At 37.6% G+C, this 25577-nt stretch overlaps 1 protein-coding gene across 1 annotated transcript; it reads left to right on the top strand.

Annotated features, from left to right (window-relative positions):
- The first annotated feature begins 4757 nt into the window (after nt 1-4757).
- Nucleotides 4758-17655, top strand: LOC116319539 (homeobox protein Dlx4a-like). The gene is made up of 3 exons (XM_031738912.2): nt 4758-5632; nt 8549-8745; nt 16184-17655. Exons 1-3 carry the CDS (start codon nt 5296-5298, stop codon nt 16424-16426), a joined length of 777 nt encoding a protein of 258 aa, XP_031594772.2. The 5' UTR covers nt 4758-5295; the 3' UTR covers nt 16427-17655.
- Nucleotides 17656-25577: the final 7922 nt, after the last annotated feature.

Below are 25577 nucleotides of genomic sequence, written 5' to 3'. Positions count from 1 at the left end.
GTATTTCGATATGAAGATGTGCTGTAGTGAAATAGTGTCAGTTTATCTCACTCATCTTGATTTTCTTTCTCCCTGAAGGGGTAAACTGACCTGCTCATGTCCCCACAAGCTGCCTCATTTGAGTCCCTGTCTGTCTGACGGACAGTAACTCATCTCTCCCTGACAACTGATGACAAATTACCTTCCTTCAGGCCAGCAAATCCATGTGGGTGCTTGAATGCTGTTATCGGTCTGTGTTACTTGTTGAATAAAAGGTGAGGGCAGAGTAGATCAGTTATAATTCATCTCACATCTACTTCATAGTATACAGTGTGGCCAGAATAAAGCATAGCTTAATTTTGGGCTACATGATAAAATTTTCATTAGACTTCCACTGAAATCAACTAGATGACAAAAAGACCTTTTATTTTTCAGACTTGCACAACTGACTTTAAAGGATAACTACACCTCTATCCAGTCCTGGCAACTTAATAATGGATTGCATTTATATAGCGCTTTTCTAGGCACCCAAAGCGCTTTACAATTCCACTATTCCTTCACTCTCACATTCACACACTGGTGGAGGCAGCTACAGTTGTAGCCACAGCTGCCCTGGGGCAGACTGACAGAAGCAAGGCTGCCATATCGCGCCATCGGCCCCTCTGGCCAACACCAGTAGGCAGTAGGGTAAAGTGTCTTGCCCAAGGACAAAACGACCAGGACAGAGAGAGCAGGGGGATCGAACCGGCAATTGGTTACAGATGAGCTTCCCAATCCCCCTGAGCCAAGGTCGCCCCCATAACTTATTACCTATCCTTTGAGTCTATATTACAAAGAAAAAAGAAGAAGAAGAAAGAAAGAAAATTTGACGACTTAGCAAGACTGTACAACTAAATAACAGCATTGACACAGCGAAGGTGGGTGTGCCTGGTGCTTGGAGAGGTGAAATCAGGGAAGGGAGGAATGTTGGCTGTAGATGAAAGCTGGAGCACAGGCTGGGATGTGTAATAAGTCTCCACATATCAGCCTGTTGGTATAATAAGCCGGATCCTAGAGGCAGTAGAAGAGAAAAGAGAAAGATACATGCCAAGACATCTCTCAGTTGGATGCATTCTCTCCTCCTCCTCTTTACTGTCTTTCTGTATTTGTCTGCAGTACCTTCAAATTATTGCGTTTTCCAGCTGGCAAGGCAAAGGCTATATTGTCAAAACAGTACAGTTTCATTCTAATGGGAGCTTTTTAACAACAGTATTTGATATTTGTTTGTTCATGTTTCACATTCAATTCAGCCAACTTTACTGGTATCACAAAAAACTTCCAATAAAAGAAAATAAATTCAGTTGTTTTTATCGGTATCGTTCTAATTCTCTAGTTCTTTAACTGTTAAGTGTTACGTCAGAGTATCAGTGTCAGTATATCTACTGTATTAAACACGAAATTCTAGCATTTTGAACTCCATAGAAGGACTTAAGTTTTATCAGCCAGATGTAGCTGAAGTATATTTTAGCAAGGAAAATGCCACGTGTCCATGATGTACTACACTGTTTTGTTTACTGCAGTAGCTGCTCGAAGTGAAGCTTGTTTGCAACTTATACTCATTATTTTTTAAGGCTACTTTAAATATATCTTAGAACAGATATATTTGATTAGATTTGTTTTATTAATATCTGTATTGGCATTCAAATAAAAAAGACACATTAAAACATTGCTTATACCAAACGAATCATCTTCTTTTCATCCTGTTTTTTGTTTTGTTTAATCATCTTAAGATATTTATGTTGATATCTCCCTAAACTATCCAGTTATAATTTATGATTGAAACCTCATCTGAAGGCTGTTTAATCCAGCTGCCACTTTTCCTGTAAACTGTACATACCAAGAACATTATGCTGGATTTCTTGATTAATTAATTAACTCATTTTTATCTACATGCACATACCCATTTTATGTCAACTTCTCCTATTATATTAATTATTGGGCTAGAGATTACAACACACAGGTTTAGCTGTCTAACTAGTTAGCTAGTTATGATGGAAAAGCACCTAGCTAGGTTGAAGTCTGTTCTCTTTTGTTGGTGATGCCGTGTTGTCAACAAGCTGTAAAATGTGTTGGTAAGGACAAAGCAACGCTTGGTCCTATTGCAGTTTAGGCAACAGGAAACACTGGAGAAATCCACTTAAAAATGTAATTTCCCTAGCCAAATAGGTTCTTATTACCAGTTGAAAGAAACCATGTAACTCATAGAAGCACAGAAAAGGGCAGATGAGTCGACATTTGGAGGAAGGCAAGTCTCAACCAAGTATGAACCTGGAACCTTGACTTCTGGGACAACTTTTACATTTCACTTTACTGTCACTTTCTCTTAATTTTGATTAAAGTTGGGAAAACGATCTCGTCGGAGTTGAAATATGTGTTTTGTTATGTTAACACATAAGAAAGCTCCAGTTTCCAAGTTCAGTGTGCAACATCCTCAGTGTGTAAAGCTGCCAGTACTAGCACACACTTTCACACGACTGTTAGAGGTTTCTAATAGCTGCTTTAACAAATGGCCTTTGTTTTTCAGACTGATGGAGACATATCTGAAAATTTGCCATTGTCAGCATATTGATCAGCTTTCATCTCCCTGTCAGTAACAGGCAATATTTCAACCTGACATAAAGGTTCAGATAATGCCCTATTTTAACCAATAAAATGTTGGTTGGGGCTTTGGGAGGGGAAAATGAAAGTATACACTGGCAACCCAGTAAATTTACTCAACATACATGGCTAATTCTTTACTTGAGTATTTTAGTTTTATGCTACTTTTTGGCCTGGCTCTACTAAAATTCAGAGGGAAATATTTTATGTTTTACTTCATCTTTACAGTATTTATGTGACACCTATAGAAACCCATTTCTTTAGAAAAGAGTTGGACTTTTGAAAAACCATTTTTTCTTCATTCAGCTCACCAATGATAATACTTTTACACAAGGTTTCAAATGTCGAACCTCAGATGTTGCGAAACGTCTGTGTAAAAATACTACCTTTCAGATATGAGTACTGTAAAATATCGAGGTACTTCCTCTGGAATCATGTAATATGACGTAACTCCAAACTCAAAGAGAGTAGTGGGGCCACATTAAAAAATGAAATTGTATTGCTGTATTTATAATACACATATGAATGTACTGTAAGTAATTTGTTCAACTGAGAACATCTGAAAACATTTGTTCCTGCTCCACCTCCTGAGTGTAATTAATTTGTCAAAATAGAGACAAAACACACAATAAATAATTTTATTATTGCAAAATGATTATTTTAATTTAAGTAAGTAAGGCTGGGATTAGTGCAAAGTCAAAATCTTGAGAACCTTAATAATGACCATTGTTCTCCTGTAATGTCCCTGCCCTATAAACCTGCCTTTACAAATAAGAAGCGCTCCAAATGACCTGAGTAATCAGCTACTCAAAATACCTTAGCGCTGACACATCACTGTTATTACCAGTACTGTCATCACTGACACTTTGTGGGCTTCCTTTCATTTCTGCATCAAAAGAGAATGTAATCAATACAGTGATGATTCTCAGTATATCAATAAATTTCATGAAAACTTAAAAGCATGTTGTATTAGAGCGCTTGTAAATAGCTACAATTTGTTATAATAAACTGTAATTATACGCCATTATACAGTAGTAGGTGTTAATTTCCATTATTACACTTAATTCCCCCTTTTTAAAAATTTGATCACAATCGAATGATCCTGCTGACTTTATCTCACGTCATTCTACTTTTTTCTTTTCGTTTAATTAGCAGCATGCCCACAGTCCGGGATTTCCACCGCAGATGAGCATAATGACCGTGACTTCAGCGAAATTACAGTGTCCGAGCTTCTGCTCTGCCAAAATCACAAGTTTTGAGTTTCTCTGGAAGGGCAGTGTTTGTTATGATTGTCCTCCCGGTGTGGGGCCACAGTCAGTGTGTGTGTGTGTGTGTGTGTGTGTCGTTTCTACATTAACGTTTTGCTTAAAGGAAAATGAATGAAATAGAACAATAATTGGATAAACTGTTTGTTTGGGTTTTTTTTTTTTTTTTTTTTTTTTTTTTTTTTGCTCTAACAGTGTGTTTAATTAAAATATTATAAAATGCTTTTAAAAAAAAAAAAAAAAAAAAACACCAACTTTTCGCCAGCATCTTATAAAAATCAATCATCCTCATCCGCCTTATTTGGCTTTCTGGCAAACAGGAAGAATTTTATTTTGGGAAGGGGTTTAATGAGGCGATCTGTCTGCTGCTCTCAGAATTACTAATGACTTTAAAATAGGTTATGTATACATTTTATTATTATTTCTGCCAGAGGATTCGAACATCCTGTACAATAAATTCCTGTTAAAAAATGTACTTTAAAAAGTCTAGCACCAATTCTGTTAAACACCAGAGGACATTTACATCCTCGCAGATTAAAAAAGCGAATTATTTTCAAAGCTAGTCAGTCAGTATTAATAAAATGCCCTCGTTAAACTGTTGTGATTCAGGCAGTTGTTGACTTCATGAAAGGAAAATATGTCTGCAGATTTTTATTCATTTATTTATTTATTTTTGTACATGTTGTCACACTTGCGGAGAAATGTTTTAATGGCTGAAATTGCTCTTCACTTGAAGGCTTCTTTCGGCATTATTAAGGCCCTCTCTCCGCCACAAGCTCCGGGAAGAGCCGGCTGCCCCGCCGCTGCCGGTTTTGATTTGTGTGACACGGCGAAGCCCCGTAGCCAATGAGCGCGCTGCTTCTGCCAAATGGAGGCAGAGAGGGGGTCAGAGCAGACGCGCAGTGCGTTCTCAGGTTTGGAACACTCTCCAGTCCTCTCCGCTGCCAGGAGTCTCTTCACAACAAGCGGGGAAGCGAGCGGGAACCTGGTTATTTTGGCCCGAGAGTAGGAGGAAAACCTGAGCGCGTCGAAGGATATTCGTAATTAAATCTGCTGCTTGGTTAAGAGTTCCTGTTTTGTTTTCTCTTTTCGCTGACTGCCCCTGTTGGTCTGCCTGTTTCCCTGCCATGCGTCCCGTCTTCCTCTGTTGGACTTAATGCTTTTAAACACTGAGCGTCACGTTTGTGGAGCTTTCAGCTGGGATGTAGCGGAGGGCAGACCCACCTAAAGTCACTCCACAGGAATACAGAGACGCTTTGTTTTTAAAGAGCTGCCTTTTCAAGTCTTCTGTTTTCTTGTGGGGTGTTTTTCTTTTCTTTTCTTGTTAAACCAGTTGCCTTATCATGACCCTCATCTGGAGGTCATAGCCGACCCGTTGTCCTCTCTCCCCTGCACATCACTGCCCCTCTCCCCAATGATGACTATGAGCTCCATATCAGACACTTTAGTAACGTCCGATCCGTCCAAATCTGCGTTTTTGGAGTTCGGTGGACACAGCTACCCTGGACACCCTGGACATCAACAACCTTCGCCAGGCTTATCCCACAACCATTATCCGGTCCACGGACTGCACGCTGTCGGGCCCTCGCAGCACGATGGGCCTTTCTCCTCCGGTGCTTCCTCTTACGGTCGCCCGCTGGGATACCCACCCTACCACAGTCCAGTGAGCGCACATCACCCCGGTGCCTACCTGCCTTATCAGCACGGGGGTCACAGCGGCGCGCTCGGTCACACCAGACTAGAGGATGCGGGTAGGTTTACGCACAGAAATGAATAAATGTTTGCTCATTTCCTTATCTCTACAGTTTGGTCTTTAATTTAACTATGTTCGTGGGATTTTAGTTTAATTTATTCTTCAGTTTAAAGGTGCTGAATAATGCCAAAAATAAATAATAAATGCAAAAACAAGCTAGAAATACATCATTAATAGTTCGATGTGTCATTTTTAATAGTGATACAGTCTGAAATTTATCACAGAGGACATTAAAAGAATAAAACACGCAAAACTAATAAGGATAATCACAGCGGATGAACTCGGACCATTAAAATTCTTGAAGTGGGTCTACAGAAACATGAAAATAAGCCGCAATAATTGGATCCACACACAGGTCGGCCACAGCGCTGTGTTTAGCGTATTTTGGGGTTGGCCGGGAGATGTGTTTAAGGCCTGTGCAGACTGTGTGACTCTCCGGCACAGGCCCTGTGGTGTCCCGCGCTCCCCACGAAAACCCAAAGCCTCATCCTCCTCCTCATCCTCATGCTCCTCCAAATATTAGCCATCACGTTTCCCTCTGAGCAGACGCCAAAGCCTGTGATCTGACTTATCACACTACCACAATAAACAGGATTAACTAAATACGAAAGGGTTTAAACGAAAATGTCATTTTAAACGAAGAAAGGTCTGTTATAGATTTGAGGGGGGGGGGGGGGGGGTTTCAAAGTGTAACAAAACTAAAATCCAACCCAAAGGGAAAAAAGACTGATACATTTACCTCACATTCTTATTTATGTCGTTGCTGCATTGACAGGGACGTGCAGTTATTTTGTGTAATATAACAGATTACATATCGTAAAGCTACGAGGGAACCGATAAACGCCAATAAAAATAAAATTCCAAGTATGATGAAAACGTCTCGTCAGAATTTGGCAGCAGCAGGAGCAGTTAACAGATACAGGGATGATTACGACTGTTTCTTTTGTTTTAAATAATAGCCCAGTGCAGATCACTTTTCTTTCACATTTTCACTTTTTTTTTTATTTTGCTCTTAATTTTATTATTTAAAGTATTTATTACTACATAAAAAATTTCGTTCATTTTAAACTAAATCTGTACATAGGATTTTTTTTCTCTACTGAAAATGTCCTTGCCTCACATGCAGTATTTACGGTTATTTCAGCATATTTTCAGCTTAACATCTGGTCGCTTATTTGACCAGTTTACAAAATATTGAGATGACAGGAACGCTGACAGAGACTCACAGAGAGACAGTAAACAGCCGTCTCGTATTAGACACACATAAAAATACAGCAGAAAAGCTTAAAAATGAAAATAAAATTCTGAAAAAGGGCCCACAAAGCAGTTTTATCCCATAATGTTTTTGCACCTGAATGTATGTTTTCTTAAAAAGAAAAAAAAGTTCTCCATAAACATGACGCAGATGAACATGACGCAGTACTTTCATCAGGTTTACTCGACTGGTTTTATAAATAAATTCTGCTTCTGTAAATGCATATCGACAGAGGAACAGATGGATCCGCTCAAAGCCCATTTCACAATGCTTTACGGCAACTGCAGTTTATACATTTTTAAAGCAGATTTGGAATCATTGGCAGGGAAAATAGTCAGTTACAAAAACAACAACAGATTTTCATTGGTGCTCACCCAGAATCAGTCTCCTTGGACTTTTCCTGTTTGGAGTTTTACAACACGCCCTAACTCACCCAATACATACAAGTTAAACATCACTTTACACATTAAATATGTTGTACAAAACTTGGTCTGTGAGGGACACTGGAGCAGGAGTGTTTGTTGACATGGAGTTCTTTTTGGACACTTTATTAGTATTTCTGTGTTTTGTCACCTTGTCCAGTTTCTTAGAACAATATTCACAGCTTAAAAACATACATATACTTTTTATTATATATGGATATGTGAGCCAGATTGAGTGTTTTACACACCTTCCCCTGTCAGGTCGTTTCTAAGCACCCACTGTGTTTCTGTCCCCCGGTGTTGGTGCTCGTCAGCTCAGAGCATAGCTCAGACACAGAATCCAAGCATCTTGTGGGGCCTTGGCTTTTCTACAACTGTTCTTTCCTGCCACTGCAAGCTGTGAGCTCATGTCATAACAAAGATCAGAGGAGGTGAACGTACGCACAATATAGCTTTCCTGAAAAAAATACACAAATACAAAAAACACAAAGAAAAGCCATCTAAGCTGAGCTGCTTTTATGTCTGGATAACTGTAAGCCAACATGGTTTGAAAAGGACCGCCACTCACTATCATTACCTTACAGTATTTAGCACATGTCATAGTTGTGATGCAACGCAATCTTTAATCATTACAGGATATCACTGGGCAAAAATGAGCTGGTGTGGGTTAATTTAATGTAGCTGTAGTAGTTTTAGCCAGTATCAGTGGGTTATTTTCCTCCAGTGTTACTTCAGGTTACTGGATTTTTCTAGCCATGAGTACTGGGTGAAGTCAATTACTGCCTCTGCGCTATATCCATTTTTAACAGGACCATCCAATTTTAGAGGGGAGCTTATTATTAATTGTTGTTAGTATTTTGAATCGAAAATCCTTAGATGGCAACTTTTTTAATCAACATGTATATTTCTTTTTTTATCTTGATGGTTAAAATGACTTTGAATACATTTTTGAAAAGTAGAATTGTAGATGTTGGGACAGCATTTTCAATGTTATTTATACTTGTGCCATTTCTGATATAAAAAGTGGTTAAAAAAATTTTATGTAAATAAACATTATAGTATAAATCACTTTTGTCCAACATCAATTTTCAGTGTTCACACATGAATATTTTATATCTAGTAATCATTTAAATATTAAAATGATTTTCTACAGTGTTTTTGTGACATAGGACCCGCTTGAAATCCCACTGTTAACATTTTTCTGAGCACCGTCCTTCTGTCCTCTCTTCTAACGCAGAGCATGAGAAGCCCACAGCGGTGATAGAAAATGGAGAAGTGAGGCTCAATGGAAAAGGGAAAAAGATCAGGAAGCCTCGGACCATCTACTCCAGCCTGCAGCTACAGGCACTCAACCAGCGCTTCCAGCAAACCCAGTACCTCGCCCTGCCCGAGAGGGCCGACCTGGCCGCCAAACTGGGCCTCACGCAGACACAGGTAACGTGCGGGATGAGCTCTACATACATGGACAAAGCATGCACAATAAAGCAGTGTAGGCTATCCCTAAATTTGAATATTCGTAACATGTTAGGCATTAAAATGTGAGCAGGATGGAATGACACTTTAAGAATATGTGTAAAGTGTTTTAGAAATATAATTAACCTGTCTAACGTAAAAACATTATTGTCTACGATGACAAGATTTGAAAACATTTCCAATATGAAGTGTCTCTAATAGAGGGTGTGAGTTGCCAACCTCACCCTGTTTTCCAAAGTATGCATGACACAAAATTAGAGCTACTTCTTAAGCGAGCTCAATCACACCTTTGGTTGTTTTCTTTGTTCTCTGCTAAGCCCAAACAAGATGAGCGCTGGTACATTCATGCCGACTGATGCCAACATTCCTTCATCTGTAAATTAGACATTGATATAGCCAAACATAAGTGCAATATGACATTTAGCCATAAACTCTGTCATGAAATCTTCAAATACATGAGACGGGAGATCAATGAAAAGAAAACATTTGAAATGGAGAGCAGTATGCTGGAAACCGTTTCTGCGCATTTGTCTCCACGTGTCATCAGAACAGGTTAAAAATTGTTTCACCAAGACTTTCTGCCTGTTTTGCATCTCTTTGAAATGTGTGTGCACACACGCATACACATGTGGAGACACCAGCAAACGAATCCCAACAGCCGCTGTTTTGTCTGTGAAGCTGCATCGTTTTGTTGTGGCCTCTAGGTAAAAATGATTTAATTGTATATTTTAACATTTATTTATAATCCACATCATTCATAAATGTCTATAAAGGTTGAACCACGTTAGCCAGCAGCTTTTATCCAGTCAACAACTTATTTGCTGTTCTGAATCTTTACGTTACAGATCAAATCCCCCGATCCTCCGTTTCATCATAGCATTAGAAAAATTGATAAATGTGTGAATGAAGGTGCATTTTCTTCAAAATACAAAATGTAGTAACTTGCACATTTTGCAAAATGCATGGACTGCTTTAGAAATAGGATCCCTAATTATATATTTAATACAAAAATATTTTATGTACAGTTGGAATCTACAAAGAAACGTGTAGTTGGTTGTAATGATTCGTGTATACCTCCTTAGGCTGATTATTTCACCTAACATCATGCAGTGCTTTGAGTATTATGACTAGACCCCATGAAACTAATTGTGGGGAATGGAGCATGCTTGTGTAGTACAATGTGGAACACATTACTAATGATTAAAGGTAGATTTTGAAGTATTTATTTAACAAATACAAAAAATGTAGCACTACACATTTGGCACTGACCATTTTAAGATCAAATATACCTTATATTTATTTTATTTATTTATTTTGGGGGGGCATAGTTTCACATTTCTTTATAAGGCACATGTTTTTTGTGAGACTCAACTTTATGGGACAAGTGATACAAAACAAAGTGTGGCACCTGGTTGGTCTAGTTATGAGATGTAATCAACATTTTTAAAAGTACAAATAAGTTAACAATGCAAATGACATAATCGTAACAGAACAAATGAAGAAAACACACTCATACACCAGAGAGATGCTTTTCATTCCAACATGTTTTCTCTGAATAAATCATTTTTAATGATACTGAAAAACTGTTGTGTTTTTCATTGGGGGTCATGGTCATCAGTGATAAATCACTATATCTGTGTAACTGACAAAGAAAAACAGTGGAACATGTTTTACGAACTACTTTATTTCGTCAGTGTCTGTGTTTACTTCTGGGCCTGCTTAAATTAGCAATGTGCTTATTTAAGCTCTCTGACTTGCTTTGTCGGGCAGTTTTCCTGATATTGTTCAACACAAAACTTAATTTCAGAGGTGCTAAGGAGTCACGAGGTAGTGACACTGGAAAGTCAGATTGGTAGAAAAATCCAGATTACTGAAAAATTTTATGTTGATATTTAGCTCCAGCGATACGCTGCTGTGAGCTAGTGTAATACTGACTGAATGCAAGAGAAGGCTATAAGAGGCTGTGTCATCTGTTTTGTTGCACCTATATTGTCAACTTAATGTAATTCATTCATCAACTTAAAATAAAGTAATGATAACTTTGTTTATAATTGCATATAATTGGATATAATTGAAACAATTAAAACTTAGTTTAACACTGTGGCGCCCAAAAGCTTGTTAAACTGGTTGAACCAGCTGATGTATTGTTTGAGTTGAGCTAGTGTTTTTGCCATCATGGTAGGATGTATTTACTACCACATTCATCTACATTAAGCAAACTGACTTACCAAGAGTAGAGTCAGTCATTGTCTGTAGTTTCTTAAATATGAGATATAAGTTTGTTTGGTTTCTTTCTGGTTTTTTAGCTGTGGTTAGCTAGCCTAGCCTTGCTCAGTAGCCCCCTTTCTTTGTTTCTTTGGTTTATTTTTTAGCTGTTTTCTAGTTAATGAAAACTGAAAAAGCGGAAGTTTCACATAAGCACAGCCAACAACAACCGAGTCTGACAGTGACATTATTAAACATTTTGTTTCTCTTGGGAGAACCAGTGCAGAGCTGGAAAACAGGAAGTATTTTCCCTGGTACATGTAGACTGTAGACACATTGGCTTACTCTGTCAGACAGCAGAGTCGCTGTTATTTATGGATAACAGGAATCTATAACAACAAATTATAGCAGTGCCTTACTTTCAGGGGCTTATGACACTTGCAGGTTTATAATGCTCTGTGTAGAATAATCACAGATACATTGCACCTGTCCAAAAGGTGAAGAATAAAGGTTTGAATAGACAGCAGGTGTCCGACTGGGGAAACATTAGATGACACCGTTTTGGAATATTTGAAATATGATCCATGCTCGCCTGCATGTGTGTGCACACTCAGCAACCATCAGCATTTGATGTCATCAGCTGAATTGTCCTAATCCCATATGAATTAACTGCAGCAGCTATGTTTACACTAGAAGTAAGAGATGATCCATTCATTTGTCTTCATCTTTTGTAGTGGTATAGTGGTTTTCTTTTTTACTGTGGTCTGCTACAAGTCATACTCACATGTATGCTCATTGAGAAGCACACCATTTTTTAACTCGCTCCATGTTCTTGGAGGTGTTTTGAATCAAAGGCAGTCGGTTTGTACGGATCATCACAGTATGATTCAACAATGAGAGCATATGTGATGGTAGTTTGAGGAATGGCAGCACATTTGTATGTGGGATTATGATGTTTAGCGTGTGGGAGTCTTCTTTCTGTGAGTTCCCACTTCGGAAACACAGCACAAAGTTACTGAAGTTACTGAAGTTACTTTTATTAGTATCACATACCATTTTTGCATTTCTGTAGGCTATGTCATGGGGCTGTGTACAAAATAAGTCACCACTTTTTGCACTTTTATCTGTTTTTTTAAATGTCAAGTTCCTGATGTGTAAATGTTTCCATTATAACACACTCAGAAATTCCACAATAGAACAAAAAAAGCAGCATTCGTTAAATACACCCTATGCAAAACGCCACATGTTAAAGATGATGATGCCTTTTCTGAAATGTTCATATCCAGCTTACAGTTGATAGTACAGTTGGTGTACACGGTACAGTTGATGTGGTGATGTGGTTGGGGAAAAATGTTGCACTAAGCGTTGTTGAATTTCAGCATCTTGTATACAGAGCCCACTATTTTCAGAGGATCAAAAGTATTTGGGCAAGACACTCATAAATAAAAAGGTTTACTGCCTTCAGCTTTGACACAGTCTTCCGCTTCTTTAATCAAGAGTTGCCCTGCTTGTACGTTTCAACCTTGATTTTTATTTTTCATCCAATTCTTGGTTCTATTAGCAAATTTATCTTTAATTTTTTGGAATGTGGCAACAGTAATGGAAACGGGTCCAACTAGCCAGTAAATAGACAGATGGGAACAAATATATTAAACAAACCAAGAGATTAACTAGATTAGGTACAATGTTTTAACACTCTGAGGTCAAAGTCATCTACAGTGTTAACCCTAACTCTGTATTTTTAGGGAGGAAAAATTGACTTTTCTGGAGAAGAGTGAAGAGCTTTTGCTGTGTGTCAGAATAATTGTCTTTTTTTCCCCTTGTACTTGTACTTATATGTCAGATCATGTCATGCACAAACTATGATATACTGAAAAATTACCTGAATCAAGAACTGAGGATGAATATTTTCTTATATTAATAATGTATATTATTAATATACAAGGTCATGTAGAACTAAAACCCTGCGCTCCTTGTAACTTCATTATTTTCCTTCATTTTCTCTAATAAATACTTTTTATTTTGTTTACTTACTACTCCTTTTTCTTGGTCAAATGATTTTTAAACATAAAAACCTCTGATGTTTTAGGCTAGGCTAACCAGTATTGCTGTAAATATAGAGAATTGCAGGTAAAATATGTGCAGTAATTTTATACATAAAGCAACTTTTTATATTTTTAGGCTTGTTTTCTCTCATCTGGTATGATATAATTAATAGAAGACACAGAACAAGTCCTACTAAAACCCACAGTCAGCTGTAACTAGCCTGTGTGCTTATATGTATTGGCCCGCTGCGTCTGCTGTGCATTCCTCACGTACACGGGTGCGCTTTTCTGATCACGGGCACACTCATGGAAAACATATGTAGCTTATGTGCATGCATACATGCACGCGCACACACACATGCACACACACACTCATACACACTTGAAGATAGCGATCATGCCATTAGGCTGCCAGCCAGCGACTGACCACTCCATCGAAAAATAATGTTCCCAACGCAGCTGAGAAATGGCACGTAGCACTGTTCTAATGTTTTTCTTCGAAACGTTCTCTATCTCTGTCCATCTCTCTCACACACACATACACGCCATCTATACAACTTCCAAATGGAAGACATCTGGAAAAAATAACTTTTTTGACAAGGACTTTAGTATATGCAGAGATTTAAGTTTGTTAATTTTCACACACACACCCACACACTCTGTGTCCCTCAGTGGTCTTTTGCCTGCCTTTCAGATACCGTCTTCCCTTAAAGTCAGAGTCATTAGCCACACACTCAGAAAACTGTCAGCTCCGTGTTGCTGCTGGAATATGAAACCAATAATTACAGATGAAATGCTCTCTCTGAGGATGCTGTTGATTGACTCCTGGCCTCTTAAGCTCCAGTCCTTCAGGTTTTCATCCACAGAGTGTAATACTGCAGGGGATTATTATATAGTATTCAATGCAGTGTGTGATTATCGCTTTTTATATTAAGATTAATATTATATTAATTTAATAATTCAACTTTAATATGATTTAAAACCTTCCTTAATGTTGCAGATTGAAGAATTCAAAGTGGATAATTTACAATTTAATTAGCTTTAATTTCTGAAAAGCAGCATTATCAGCATTTATCGCCTTTAATTTTCATAAATTATATCATATATTTATGGAGTCTCTATGCTTTTCACAGCTGGTGACTGACGTCAGTGGGTATATTGGAACAATAGAGTTTAAATTAAATGTCAAATTTCACTCTGCATGATTTCTGGCTGTTTCAGTTCAAAAGCTGGGTGTGAAAGCTGGACCTTTTGGGATTATTGGGAAAGGGATAATTTTTTCCACATATTCCGAGTCAATTACAGCACTCTGAAATTAGAATTTTTATAGATTAAAATATCTTCCATAAAACCACTTCACAACAGTCTTCATAAATACCCATAAACTCCCCGGGTAATAATTCCTAGGACTGGAGAAGAAAACACTTTCAGGGCCAAAAGTTTTTTCTTTTCTTTTGCTCACTCTTTTATATTTCTTCTCCTTTGTTGCTAGCCAGAATTGTGCTATGGGCGCAGGTTTTTTTTCCCTTTACAGCACAGTTAAAACCCATTTCAGACAAAAGTAGCCTTCACTGGCTCTGTACAATTAATCATGATTCACTCGTTCCCGCTAAGCTGACAGGTTGCCCGACAGGCACATTTGCGTAATTTGATGCTCAATTTGCAAGTATGCTGGAAACAAAGAAATGCCAATTATATTAAAGACGTAACTAAATCATCTGTAACCACAGATAAATGATTGAAGTGATATTCATCTAAATACTTTGAGATATTTTAATGATATCATGTCTGTAGTCACATATTAATATTTTTGTATGAACCTGCTGGCTAATATACTCACAGGATTGGGTAATATGCTGACCATCAGTTTCCATTGAACCCGTCATTCTATAAGATGCAGGTGTTCCAATAAACTCACTTTTATGTGTCACACCAAGATAGTTTTTATAACCCTAAAGGAGCTGTATGCAGAGTATTGTGGGTGTGACAGTGTGATTCAAGTACCTTATCGTGTGTTGATGTTTTTAGCTATAGGAGCTAACTATAGTTTCCCTGTAATATTACTCCAAGCTTACTATCTGTTAGTACCGCATTGAAGTATAGGCACATCTTACGTGTGTTGCCTATTGTTGCCTGGTTTTATGTAATCTTACACTGCCGTATTGTTTTGCTTTGTTTTTGCCTGCCGCAGGTATCACGTTATCACTGCTAACACTTCATTAGGTATCATTGCTAACATGTGCTAAACCTTTTAATGTTTCCAAAAACTAAAAACAGAAACAGTTGTGCAGAAAAAAACTGCTTCCTTGCTGAGTTCAACTTAAAGGACGCACCTAAGCCTTAGCTAGCACCTAGATTTAAGGAGCCCAAAGCTAATGCTAATCTACTCATGCACATCACTTACCTTTGGTCATCACAGCTGTTAGTGCTAGATAGCAATGACTTTATAATGATTCAGTTATCAGGTCATCTATATCGAAATCTTTTCTTCTTGTCAGTAACTGTGGTGAAGGAGGGTTCACTCAGGCTTAAGGATGATCTGATTAGATTTTTGTGGCTGCTGTGATCCACTGTTAGCAACACATTGAGGGAATTCCTTCAAATTTGGCAAAAAAACTCAATTTGAGCTCAAGGAAAAACTGATTAGAGTTTTGTGGTTAATGACAAAATTATAGGAGAGATTGTGACCACACCCACCTTGATTTTTAGGTGATTGTACAGTTCCTTTGGGCTGCTGGGTTGACGATGCTAATAAAGCACATATCATATGTGCCTTGATAAACACAGTTGTAAACTCCAACTTGACTTGTTGGGAGTAGTATACAATCACAAGGGTGCAATGAGAGTTTAACCTGATTTGATTTTAGTTGTGAACAAAATGTTTTTAGATTTATATTTTTGGTTAAAGACTCACCCACTGTTGTGTTGGTTACTCATTTTTTAAAAAGCTCAAGGAAGAAAAAAAAGAGGACAAAATAAGAACACGGTGCTTCATAATTCTTTTAAATAAAACTATTTACTGAGCCCACGACCTTAAAATAAAACAGTCACTTCATGATAGTTTTGGTCTTTATCCTATAATAAATCACTGAAACCAATCACAGTGTTTCCTGTATGTCTCTTAACTCTTGTACTTTTTCTTTTTCTAGGTGAAAATATGGTTCCAAAATAAACGATCTAAATACAAGAAGATCATGAAGAACGGGCCCTGTGGACCAGAGGGAGAACACCTTGCCCCTCCACCACCAGCCTCCTCCTCTCCGTGTTCTTTGTGGGATATCAGCATGGCTGCCAAAGGTGCACCGGTGCACTCAGGAGGATATGTGAACAATTTTGGACACTGGTATCCCGGACACCAGCAGGAACCCATGCCAAGAACTCAGATGATGTGACAGACGGGGAGATGTGACGCTTCCGGGACAAATTGCGGAATTATTCCGGCAGGCTTACTGAAGCTATATGAGACAAGGACATTGTTTAGAGTCTGAGCCACTCTGGAGGCAAAAATATAAGCAGCAGCTATGCAATAAAACTAAAGTGGACAGATACAGGGGAAACTGCTAAAATAGCTGTAAAATACACAATATTATAACAGAAAGAAATACTACAATCAGAACAATTTTCAGACGAGTTGAATTTATTATTAGCTGTTAGCGGTGTGTTGATGATGTCTGATAAACCTTGGAATAAGGGATCGACAAAGTGGCTCAGGTCTCATTTGTAAAATATAACTAGCAAGATATGAATATTGATAAACTTCTCCGAGACTCAGCTATGAGGAGTGAATCATCAGATCTACCAGGCTGAGCAGTAAGTGTTCGGTACTTACACAAAGCCACAGCACTGTGTATACCTGTTTGAAGTGTTTCACTGTCATGTTTTTGGTGTTTACTTTGCCAGTTGCCTAATATCAAACTCCGCATGTCCGACTCCGATTCAAAGTGAGACTGCATTTGTACTGGTGACCACAGGTCCAGGAAGTCTCAGTTACAGTATAAATATGGTAAATGTCAAATGTAGCTTTACAGTAGCAGTAGAACTCAGCTTTTCATTTGTACAAGGAGGAATTTAGCTTTAAATATATTTTTTTAAAAATAACCTTACCTAAGTTAAAAAAAAAAGCCTAGTTCTGCCTCCAGAGCAGCTCTGCCTGCTAACACATTTTGATAAAGCTACAAGTTAACGCTATAACTCAAAGCTAATGCCAACACTGCTTCTGGACATTTCAGGAGGCTTCTCTTTCTCTTTGAGTTTACACTTGGGCAGGTACATGTGTAAAAAGAGGGCGTCCTCGTAAATGTTTTTTAATGAACACTTTGGTTTTTTAATGTTAAAGACAGATCAAATTAAAACGCAGATGAAAACAAACGTTCTTGTGATGCTGACATTTGTGTGTTTGTGTTCTGTGTAGGATCCAGTGCAAAAGGCAAATATAAAAAAAAGTACTAATAGCACTTATATAGTATATAGTGTCAGTATAAACAGTCATTTTACTGTGTTTCTCAAACCCTTTCATTTCTTTTCTTTTTTTTTGGCTCACTGTTTTTTCATTTTTATAATCTACATAAGTAAAAAATTGACTAAATTAAAATAATTGGGCTTCATGCTCCTCTCCATTCAACTCATTGTTCACTTCTTTCCTCAGAAAGCTTTAGTGGGATTGGGGTGTTTGGTGGAAAATAACAGGCTGATTTACATTTTTATGAACTTTTCATTTTATTTCTGCAATGAATTACAAAGACCGTCACCATAAGTTTCAACTTTAAATTCCAAACTTTTTTTTTTTTCAACTCAACGACCTCTTAAAATCCCAAATTAACATTTTGCCAATAGAAGATTTAGGTCAGCCTTTGTTATCTGAAATAAATCAAACCTAGTGATTGCTGATTTTGTTTATTTAACTTAAATTCAAAGGTGGACGTAATTTGTCTTTGCACCTTTAATAGAATATCGAATTCTGGCGACAGTAACTTGTTGCTAAAATAACACATCCCCTCCTCAGTTTAAGTTCTTTGTGCGTCCCTGTGGCCCAAAGCCATTTTCTTTAAAGTCGTAAATCAGAAGAAGCAAGTGACGTCTTTCACCCCTGCAAACATCTGGAAATGCAAAAAGAGTCGTCAAACATTGTCAATGATTTTATAAAATGACCACGTCAATTATAGGTAATTTAGAACACAGCTTGTTAAATAAAGCTTTCACTCTGACGCTGTAATTATCTGTAATTGTCAGTCAAGGGAATATCCTTCTGCCTCCAGCCCTTGAGGGAGAAGTCTAGGAAGTAGTGGACTGCATCAAACTGGATTACTGATGCCTAATCCTTTCACATCAAATTGATTAGCTGAATGTTTTTTGAAGATTTGCATGAAAACATTAGTTTCATGTTTTCTTCGGACCAGAAAAAGCAATTCGCTACAGTACCGTCATAAACTTCCTAAGTTCTTAGTTTGTTTGCATATTTCTCACACGTTTCAGATCATCAAATACATTTTAATATTAGACAAAGTAAGATGAATAAATACTGTAGAAGTTTCATTTATAACAAGAAATACACTACAAACTTATCTGGCCCTGTGTGGAAAAACTAACTACCCTCTCTGTTGAATTATTAATTAACTGAGATAAATAACATTTTTTTTTGGAATGCTGAATTTAATTTCACTAGCCTCACTATTTACTGCCAGATATGCTGAATGAAGAAATCTCTTAAATAAAACCTGTCTGACAAAAGCTAAACAATTTCATAAAGCAACTCATCATTCCACGATCTAGAAGACAAAACCTAAGAACAACTGAGAAACAACGTCTACCAGTCATCTATCATTCTGGAAGCAGCTGGAAAGCTATTTCTAAGGCTTTGGACTCCAGTAAACTATGGTCATTATGGACTATGGACAAAACTTGCAACAGTGCTGAACCTTCGCAGTAGTGGCCGGCCGACCAAAATAGTCCCAAGAGTGCATTGGTGATTCATCCAGGAGGTCACAAAAGGACCCAGAACAACATCTAAAGAACTGCAGGTCTCACTTGTCCCAGTTAAGATCTGTTTTCATGACTCTGCAATAAGAAGGAGACTGGGCAAAAATGGCAGCCATGGGAAAGATCCAAGGAAAAAACACTGCTGGCCAAAGTCTTGATGATTCCCAAGACTTTGAGGCTGCTTCACTGCTTTAGTGCCTGGATGACTTTCCGTAACTAATGGAACTATGAATTCTGCTCTGTAGCAGAAAACCCTGAAGAAAAATGTCCGACCATCATTTTGTGCCCTGAAACTCAAGTGCACGCAGGTTATGCAGCAGGATGTTGATCTGAAACACACCAGTAAGTCCAACTCTGATTGGTTGCCTAGTCAAAGTCGGGACTTTAATTAGATTCAGATGCTTTGATGTTATAACCTTAAACTGGCTGTTTGTGATGAACAGTGTGGTTGAATTAAAAAAGAGAGGACCAAAATTCCTCCACAGAGATGTGACTCCTTGCCAGTTATCGCAAGCACTTGATTGCAGTTTTTGCCGCCAAGGGTGTTACAAGCAGTTATTACGTTTAGGGGGCAATTACATTTTTTTCACATACAGTAAGGCCAGGTAGGGTTTTATCCTTTCATAAATTAAATTATCACTTAAGAACTGCATTTTTGTATTTACTCAAGTTATTTTTACCAAATACTAAAACTGTTTTTGCAAACAATATGCAAAAAATCAAGAAGACAGGAAGAGGCATTATGAGGTAGTATATTTCATTGTTGTAACATAGTAATTCAATTGGCCAAATTCAGTCCAATGCAAGTTTATTTACTGTATGAAATGCCTGTTCACAACAACAATCCTCTCAAGGGTCTTCATATAGTAAAGACCCAACATTATTAAATTAGGAGAACTCCAATGAGCTCACAGTCCTCTGTGAGCACTTGGTGATGGTGGGAAAGAAGAACTCCCTTTTAACAGGAAGACATGTCAGGAAGAGGCAACTACAGTATATCCACAAAGTATTGACAGCGCTTCACTTGTTCCACGTTTTGTCATGTTACAGCTTTACTCTTAAATGCATTACATTCATTTTTTGACTCAAAATTATAATCACATTATCCCATAATGACAGGGTAAAAAAAATTAAAAATGTTTGTGAATGTAAAATCATTTCAAGAACTTCATTATTCTTCTCTCTAGATTTTTAACAATATGACATTATTTCTGTTTTTCCACACATTATTAATATGTGAGGCATTTATTAATGACACACAACAACAATACTTTGCTTCTAAAACTAACATTTATGTAGTGAAAGCCCAGTTAAGCTGAATGCTGTGGTCTCTCACTGTGAGACCAGCGGCTTCAGAGGAAGATTATTCTTCAGATTGACCTGTGTTTTAAACGTGTTTTTACAAATAGTGTGAAGAAGAAATTACTAATTTTTTCATATAAACCAAAGATTCTGTTCAAATGACACATTAGCTGTGAAATTTAAAGTTGTGCCAAGGTGACATAATAGGAGGCCACTGCTCTTTTTTTATCCTGTCCTCTTTCCTTCAAACTGCCTACTACTAAATATCTCTTATGTTACAGTTGAGCTGTGCTCTTCCTTTCTACTGTTCCTCACAGACTGTCATCAGATCTTAGAATATCACAGGGTCTTTGCTTTACAATAGAAAACACAGTGAAGTGCCATTGTTGTGAAATGAGGCAATAGAAATACTTTCAAATCATTAAAACGAATTAAACTGAGTCGTCCACTGTAAACCATCTGTTTCTATCACATCATATAAATAGTTAAGGTTGATAATAACAAACTTGAAATCATTCCCTATATGTATTCGTATAGTGCTTCTAAATGTGTAATTTTGGGTTGGGACAGGAAAATATAATCTGTTATTAATGACACTGCACCCTTTGTGCCATTAAATGAAGAATCAGAGAAAGGAGTTATTTGCACCTGGGCATGAAGTGGCTTGATTTTCAGGAAGAGATTTAACTGCAACAGTAAATTATTTTACACCACTGGACAATTTTCTTCCTCTTCCTCTTAAATGGAGACAGTTGACTACTGTCTTTTTAACAGTAAACACATATTAGAGTACCTGAGCATTATTCATTGTTCATGCCAGAAGTCTAATGGACTTATTTACATTAAAAGATCTCGGTTCGTGTGGAAGAGGAGTGGAAGTTACACGTCTTTTGTTGTGTAGTTTTCTCCCAACCATCAAACAGCCATTGGAACAAAAGAAAGCCCCCACACTGGAAATTTTTAGGAGACCTCAATGTATTTAATCTGCTACCAAGAGCAGCATCCTGTTGCCCCTGGCAGAGTTCACACCATAGAGTTTTATGGAATACTTCAGACATGTCGGATTGTCCTAATGAACTGATGGAAGCCTCCTGGAGGCTGAGGAACCATGGCAACATAACGGTGTCTGCTGAAGTGTTGGCAAATGAAGGAAGCAAGAAAAACTGAGAGAGAACCAAAGGGCCACACATACACAATAGCAGATAGAGCAGAGCGGGGGCAGAGACCTTTAACTCTTCGAGGACCAATTCATCAACACTAACTCTAACCTCTGGCAATCAAAATGTAATTTTTGAAATTTTTGTTTTGATTAAATTGGCCTCTCAGTTCTTAGCAATCAGGGAACAAAGAAAAGTATCATTCTACGTGACACACATAAACAACTACTCACATTTTTCAAAAAGAGTCTGTTTCAGTTGATTGCTTTAGGGGCTTAAAAAGACCAGATGTCGATAAAACCCACTCATCCTCAGGCAACAGGTCATTTATTAGTTTATCGTCACCATGGTAACTAAGACAAGTCTGTAAGACAAGTCTGTGTTTTCAATTGTAAATTAGAAAAGCTCTGTATTTATCAAATGCCTTACCTGATTTAGATTTGGCCATCATCTTCGCCTTGTATGCCTTTAATCTCTTTTCAGTGCAGCTGTTCTTTTTGGACTTCGAAGTTCTGTTGTGTCCCCCTGCACCAGTGCAGTATGGCAAAGCTATGGTCCCTCAACTCGGTTTTCATTGTTTCCTCTGAATGTCGATAGCCTCCCAATAGAGCTCTCCATTAACAGTAACCCTGGGGAATGATCTCACGGTGCACAACCACATGAATGCTGGCGAAAAAGAAGAAGAGAAGCATTCTTCTGGTCTAGCTGCTCAACTGTTGTGCTGCCTTAAAACTATGAAACTCTGCACTTTTTAATTAAAAATGTCAAAAAACTGCTTAGTCACAGCTGACATAGCTCTTATACTAAATAATTCTCCTCATGAAATTGGGTGTGTTTGAAACTGTTTAAAGGGGACTACCAACAAGTGATCTAAAAAACAAACAGCTATGTGGAAGCTGTGTGGACATACCTGAGAAGATCAACTTGAACATGAGACTGGCCAGATTTATATCAAGATTGAGCTCCTCTCACTACTTTTTGATCACATCTCCTAATAAATCAGCTAACTCTAAAATAATGGTCACAAGTATAAAGTACAAATCCCAGTTTCCTGGGTAAAAGTCTTTTGTTTGTTATGTGTTTCCAACACAGTTTTCCCCAAAACCTTTTAACAAAAAGGCGATTTTGAAAAGCACGAACACAAAAAACATTTTGACTGAATAAACGTGTATTTATAAGTCACGTTGAAAATTTGTTCCAAAACAAACATTATGCTAGCATGATGAAAGATACCTGATTGTTTGATGGATGTCTTTCCTTGCCATTTTAAGAACAAGTGCAATCATTAGGAGTTCTGAGCATAGCCATGCTCGTCTCATTGCTAGGACTGCAACAATGGACAGTTAGCATAATACATATATTATGATTCTGAATTCTTTGAGTTTTCCTATTATACTGTGTTCATTTCATAACTCATTGGGTTTGTTTCACATGTCACTTTCAATATACATCACTTCATAGTCATGTTGCTGTTTTCAGAAAAGATCTTTACCATTTGTGGCCAGATAGATGTTCTTGAACTTTGTTGGGTTGTGTCATTTCTACAAACAATCATTTAGTGTTTTGGAAGTCACTGGAGGGAGACCTATTTAGCCATTTAGATATGCAGATATGATGGTTGTTGATTAAGAAAATACTTTTGAGGGGATGATGATGACTTTAAGGACTAAGATTGATCTTTATATACACTCTTTAAATTATTTTAATTAAACTGAACCTTAGTTTCACTTTGGTCATTCTAGTCTGTTCCCTGCACTACATGTGAAGCCTTGCTTCCACATACCTGCAAATATCACTTGGGACCAGTGAGATGCTGCTGTTTTCCTAACTCTTCAATACCACTAACAACTGCTGTCTGCTCATGACATGTAGGTACAGATCCTGTGTGCTGACTTTGCCTTTTATTCTCCAAGCCTCCAGGCTTAGCCTGCCAGCTGCTGTTGATAAAACACAGTACAGGAGCATTTCTGATATTTCCTAAAGTCCTTTTCTTATTCCCTTAATAACAGACAAAACTATGAGGATTATGTTTAAAAAGCATGTTCACATTGTTTTTGAATACAGTCAGTACACAAGAGGATTCGAACCTTCTGTAAAATGACTGAGTGCTTTTGTTGATACACTTTCAGCTACAATGTGGTATGTCACATTTATAAGGAAAGGAGGGCTGAGGATGGTAACAATCCTTTAATCTCACACAGGTCCAGACCAACATAAACTCAATACACTCTTCAGGGGGGAAAGGGAGGAGGAACACCTACAGACATTCTTTGTTTCCTCCTTGCTCATTTAGAAAACTGAAAAATATCCACAATAAATACATGCAAACTGGCATTAAACTGAACACGCAGGGAGAAGTTCATGGTTTGATCCAGAAGTTGAAGTTGTATCAGGATCGATTTCATACATATTTCAGGATGTCAGTGAGGCAGTTTGAGCTTTTGTTGGCAGAGTCTGGACCACACCTGAGGAGGCAGACCCAAAGCAGCATCTAGCTGTGTGTCTGTGTATCTTATTATTTCCATTTCATTGTATATTCAGTACTGGAGGATGTGTTGAGCTACAAATGCACTTGTTGCCAACTGCAGTTGTCTGACTGGTCAAATCAGTTCATTTGGAACCTCAAAAAATGGAAAATTGAACTTGGTTAAAAAAAAAATATGCTGCAAAATCATCCAGTGAAATGAAACAGTAAGAACAAATGAGTCTGAAAAAAAATTTAATGCAGAAAATAGTTGCACAGATTTCAGGTGTCTGGTGTGTAAAGACATTTATACAGAAGGGGATTAGGGGCACTGGAAAAAGAAAAAAGCTTTTTCTTTTATCTTGGAATTCTTGATTTAAAAAAAAAAAAAAACACCAAAGGACACCTCCTGCATTAATGTGTTTTTTTTCCCCCCAGTGGCCCTAATCCCCTTCTGTATCTTTACACTCTGTTTAGAAGCCAAGCAGAAAGTATGTTTTGGGGGGAAACGTGAGGAGCCTCTGATATTTTTGATGTTATTTAGAATAATTATTTTCTGTCCTCTTTTATAATTCTGGCATGAATAATTAAAGCTAACTGGCAGATTACTAATATACTTAAGAGAGTTAATTTTTCCATGTATATTGTGGACTTTGATGCAACCTAACCATACAAATATAGAATGCAAATACTTGTAAAGCACAACCTTAGAGTGAGTGAACAGAAAACAATCAGTACATAAATTCTCAGTATGCTTGTCCTCTCACAAGCTTAAATGTTGGAACTTGAGAAATCTACTAATGGATATGTGACTCATCTAGCTAATGACTAGCACCAGCCATTTGTGTGGCTACAAAATATTGTAACAAAGTGAACAATCAAGTGTTTTTATCGTCAACTTTTATTTATATTTAAGAAATTTCCCATCCAAATGTTCATATACATTCACAACATGGTATTCCACAGTACATTATGGTATAAGAAGACATCAGGCACGTGCAGGATGAATAGGAAATAAAGGAAGGAAATTTTCCTTCTTGCGTGAGGACGAAAAAGTAAAACCTATAAAACTAAGCCCTTCACAACTTGCTACTGGGCAGATGACAGCATGTGACCCCTTAGAGAGTAGAAAGCAAATAAAGAGGGGGATTCATGAAGGAGACATATTGAGGGAGCGAGATGAGAAAAAAACACATTAATTAAAACAAGTCATAAGCAGCAGGGGTCACTTTTTATTTGCTTGTTAAAGTTGACCCATGCAGTGCAGAAACACATGTATGCTTAGATTTTAAGTGCAACTGAGATACTGCAGAACTTTGGCTGTTTTTGCCCAAGTGTATGGGAATGTGGCTTCATGTGAGTGTATGCACATCTCAAGGTTTCTGTAATGCACTATGCATAAGCCTGACACTGATGCACAATCATATCGACTGATATCAGACAGTCGCGTCATCCAGGGGTTTAAATCATCTCCTACATTTCCTGTATCAAAAATGTAGTGTCAACTAAAAAAAATATTTTTTTAGTGGATTACATTTCTAAATATAAAATTACTGAAATAATGAAATAATGACCACAAATTCTGCTAAATCAAGGTCTGACGGTAACCATTCACAGTCCCACAGAACTTTACTTACTATACTG

Source organism: Oreochromis aureus, linkage group 4 (genome assembly GCF_013358895.1).
Source record: "Oreochromis aureus strain Israel breed Guangdong linkage group 4, ZZ_aureus, whole genome shotgun sequence".
NCBI classification, from domain to species: domain Eukaryota; kingdom Metazoa; phylum Chordata; class Actinopteri; order Cichliformes; family Cichlidae; genus Oreochromis; species Oreochromis aureus.
This window is presented reverse-complemented; position numbering and strand designations above follow the sequence as displayed.

Bases quoted from the DNA above. Each gene is read 5' to 3' on its own strand.
- LOC116319539 (XM_031738912.2), top strand. From the start codon at position 5,296: ATGATGACTATGAGCTCCATATCAGACACTTTAGTAACGTCCGATCCG. The intron at 5,633-8,548 runs GTAGGTTTACGC...CTTCTAACGCAG, and splicing joins CACCAGACTAGAGGATGCGG to AGCATGAGAAGCCCACAGCG. The intron at 8,746-16,183 runs GTAACGTGCGGG...TTCTTTTTCTAG, and splicing joins TGGGCCTCACGCAGACACAG to GTGAAAATATGGTTCCAAAA.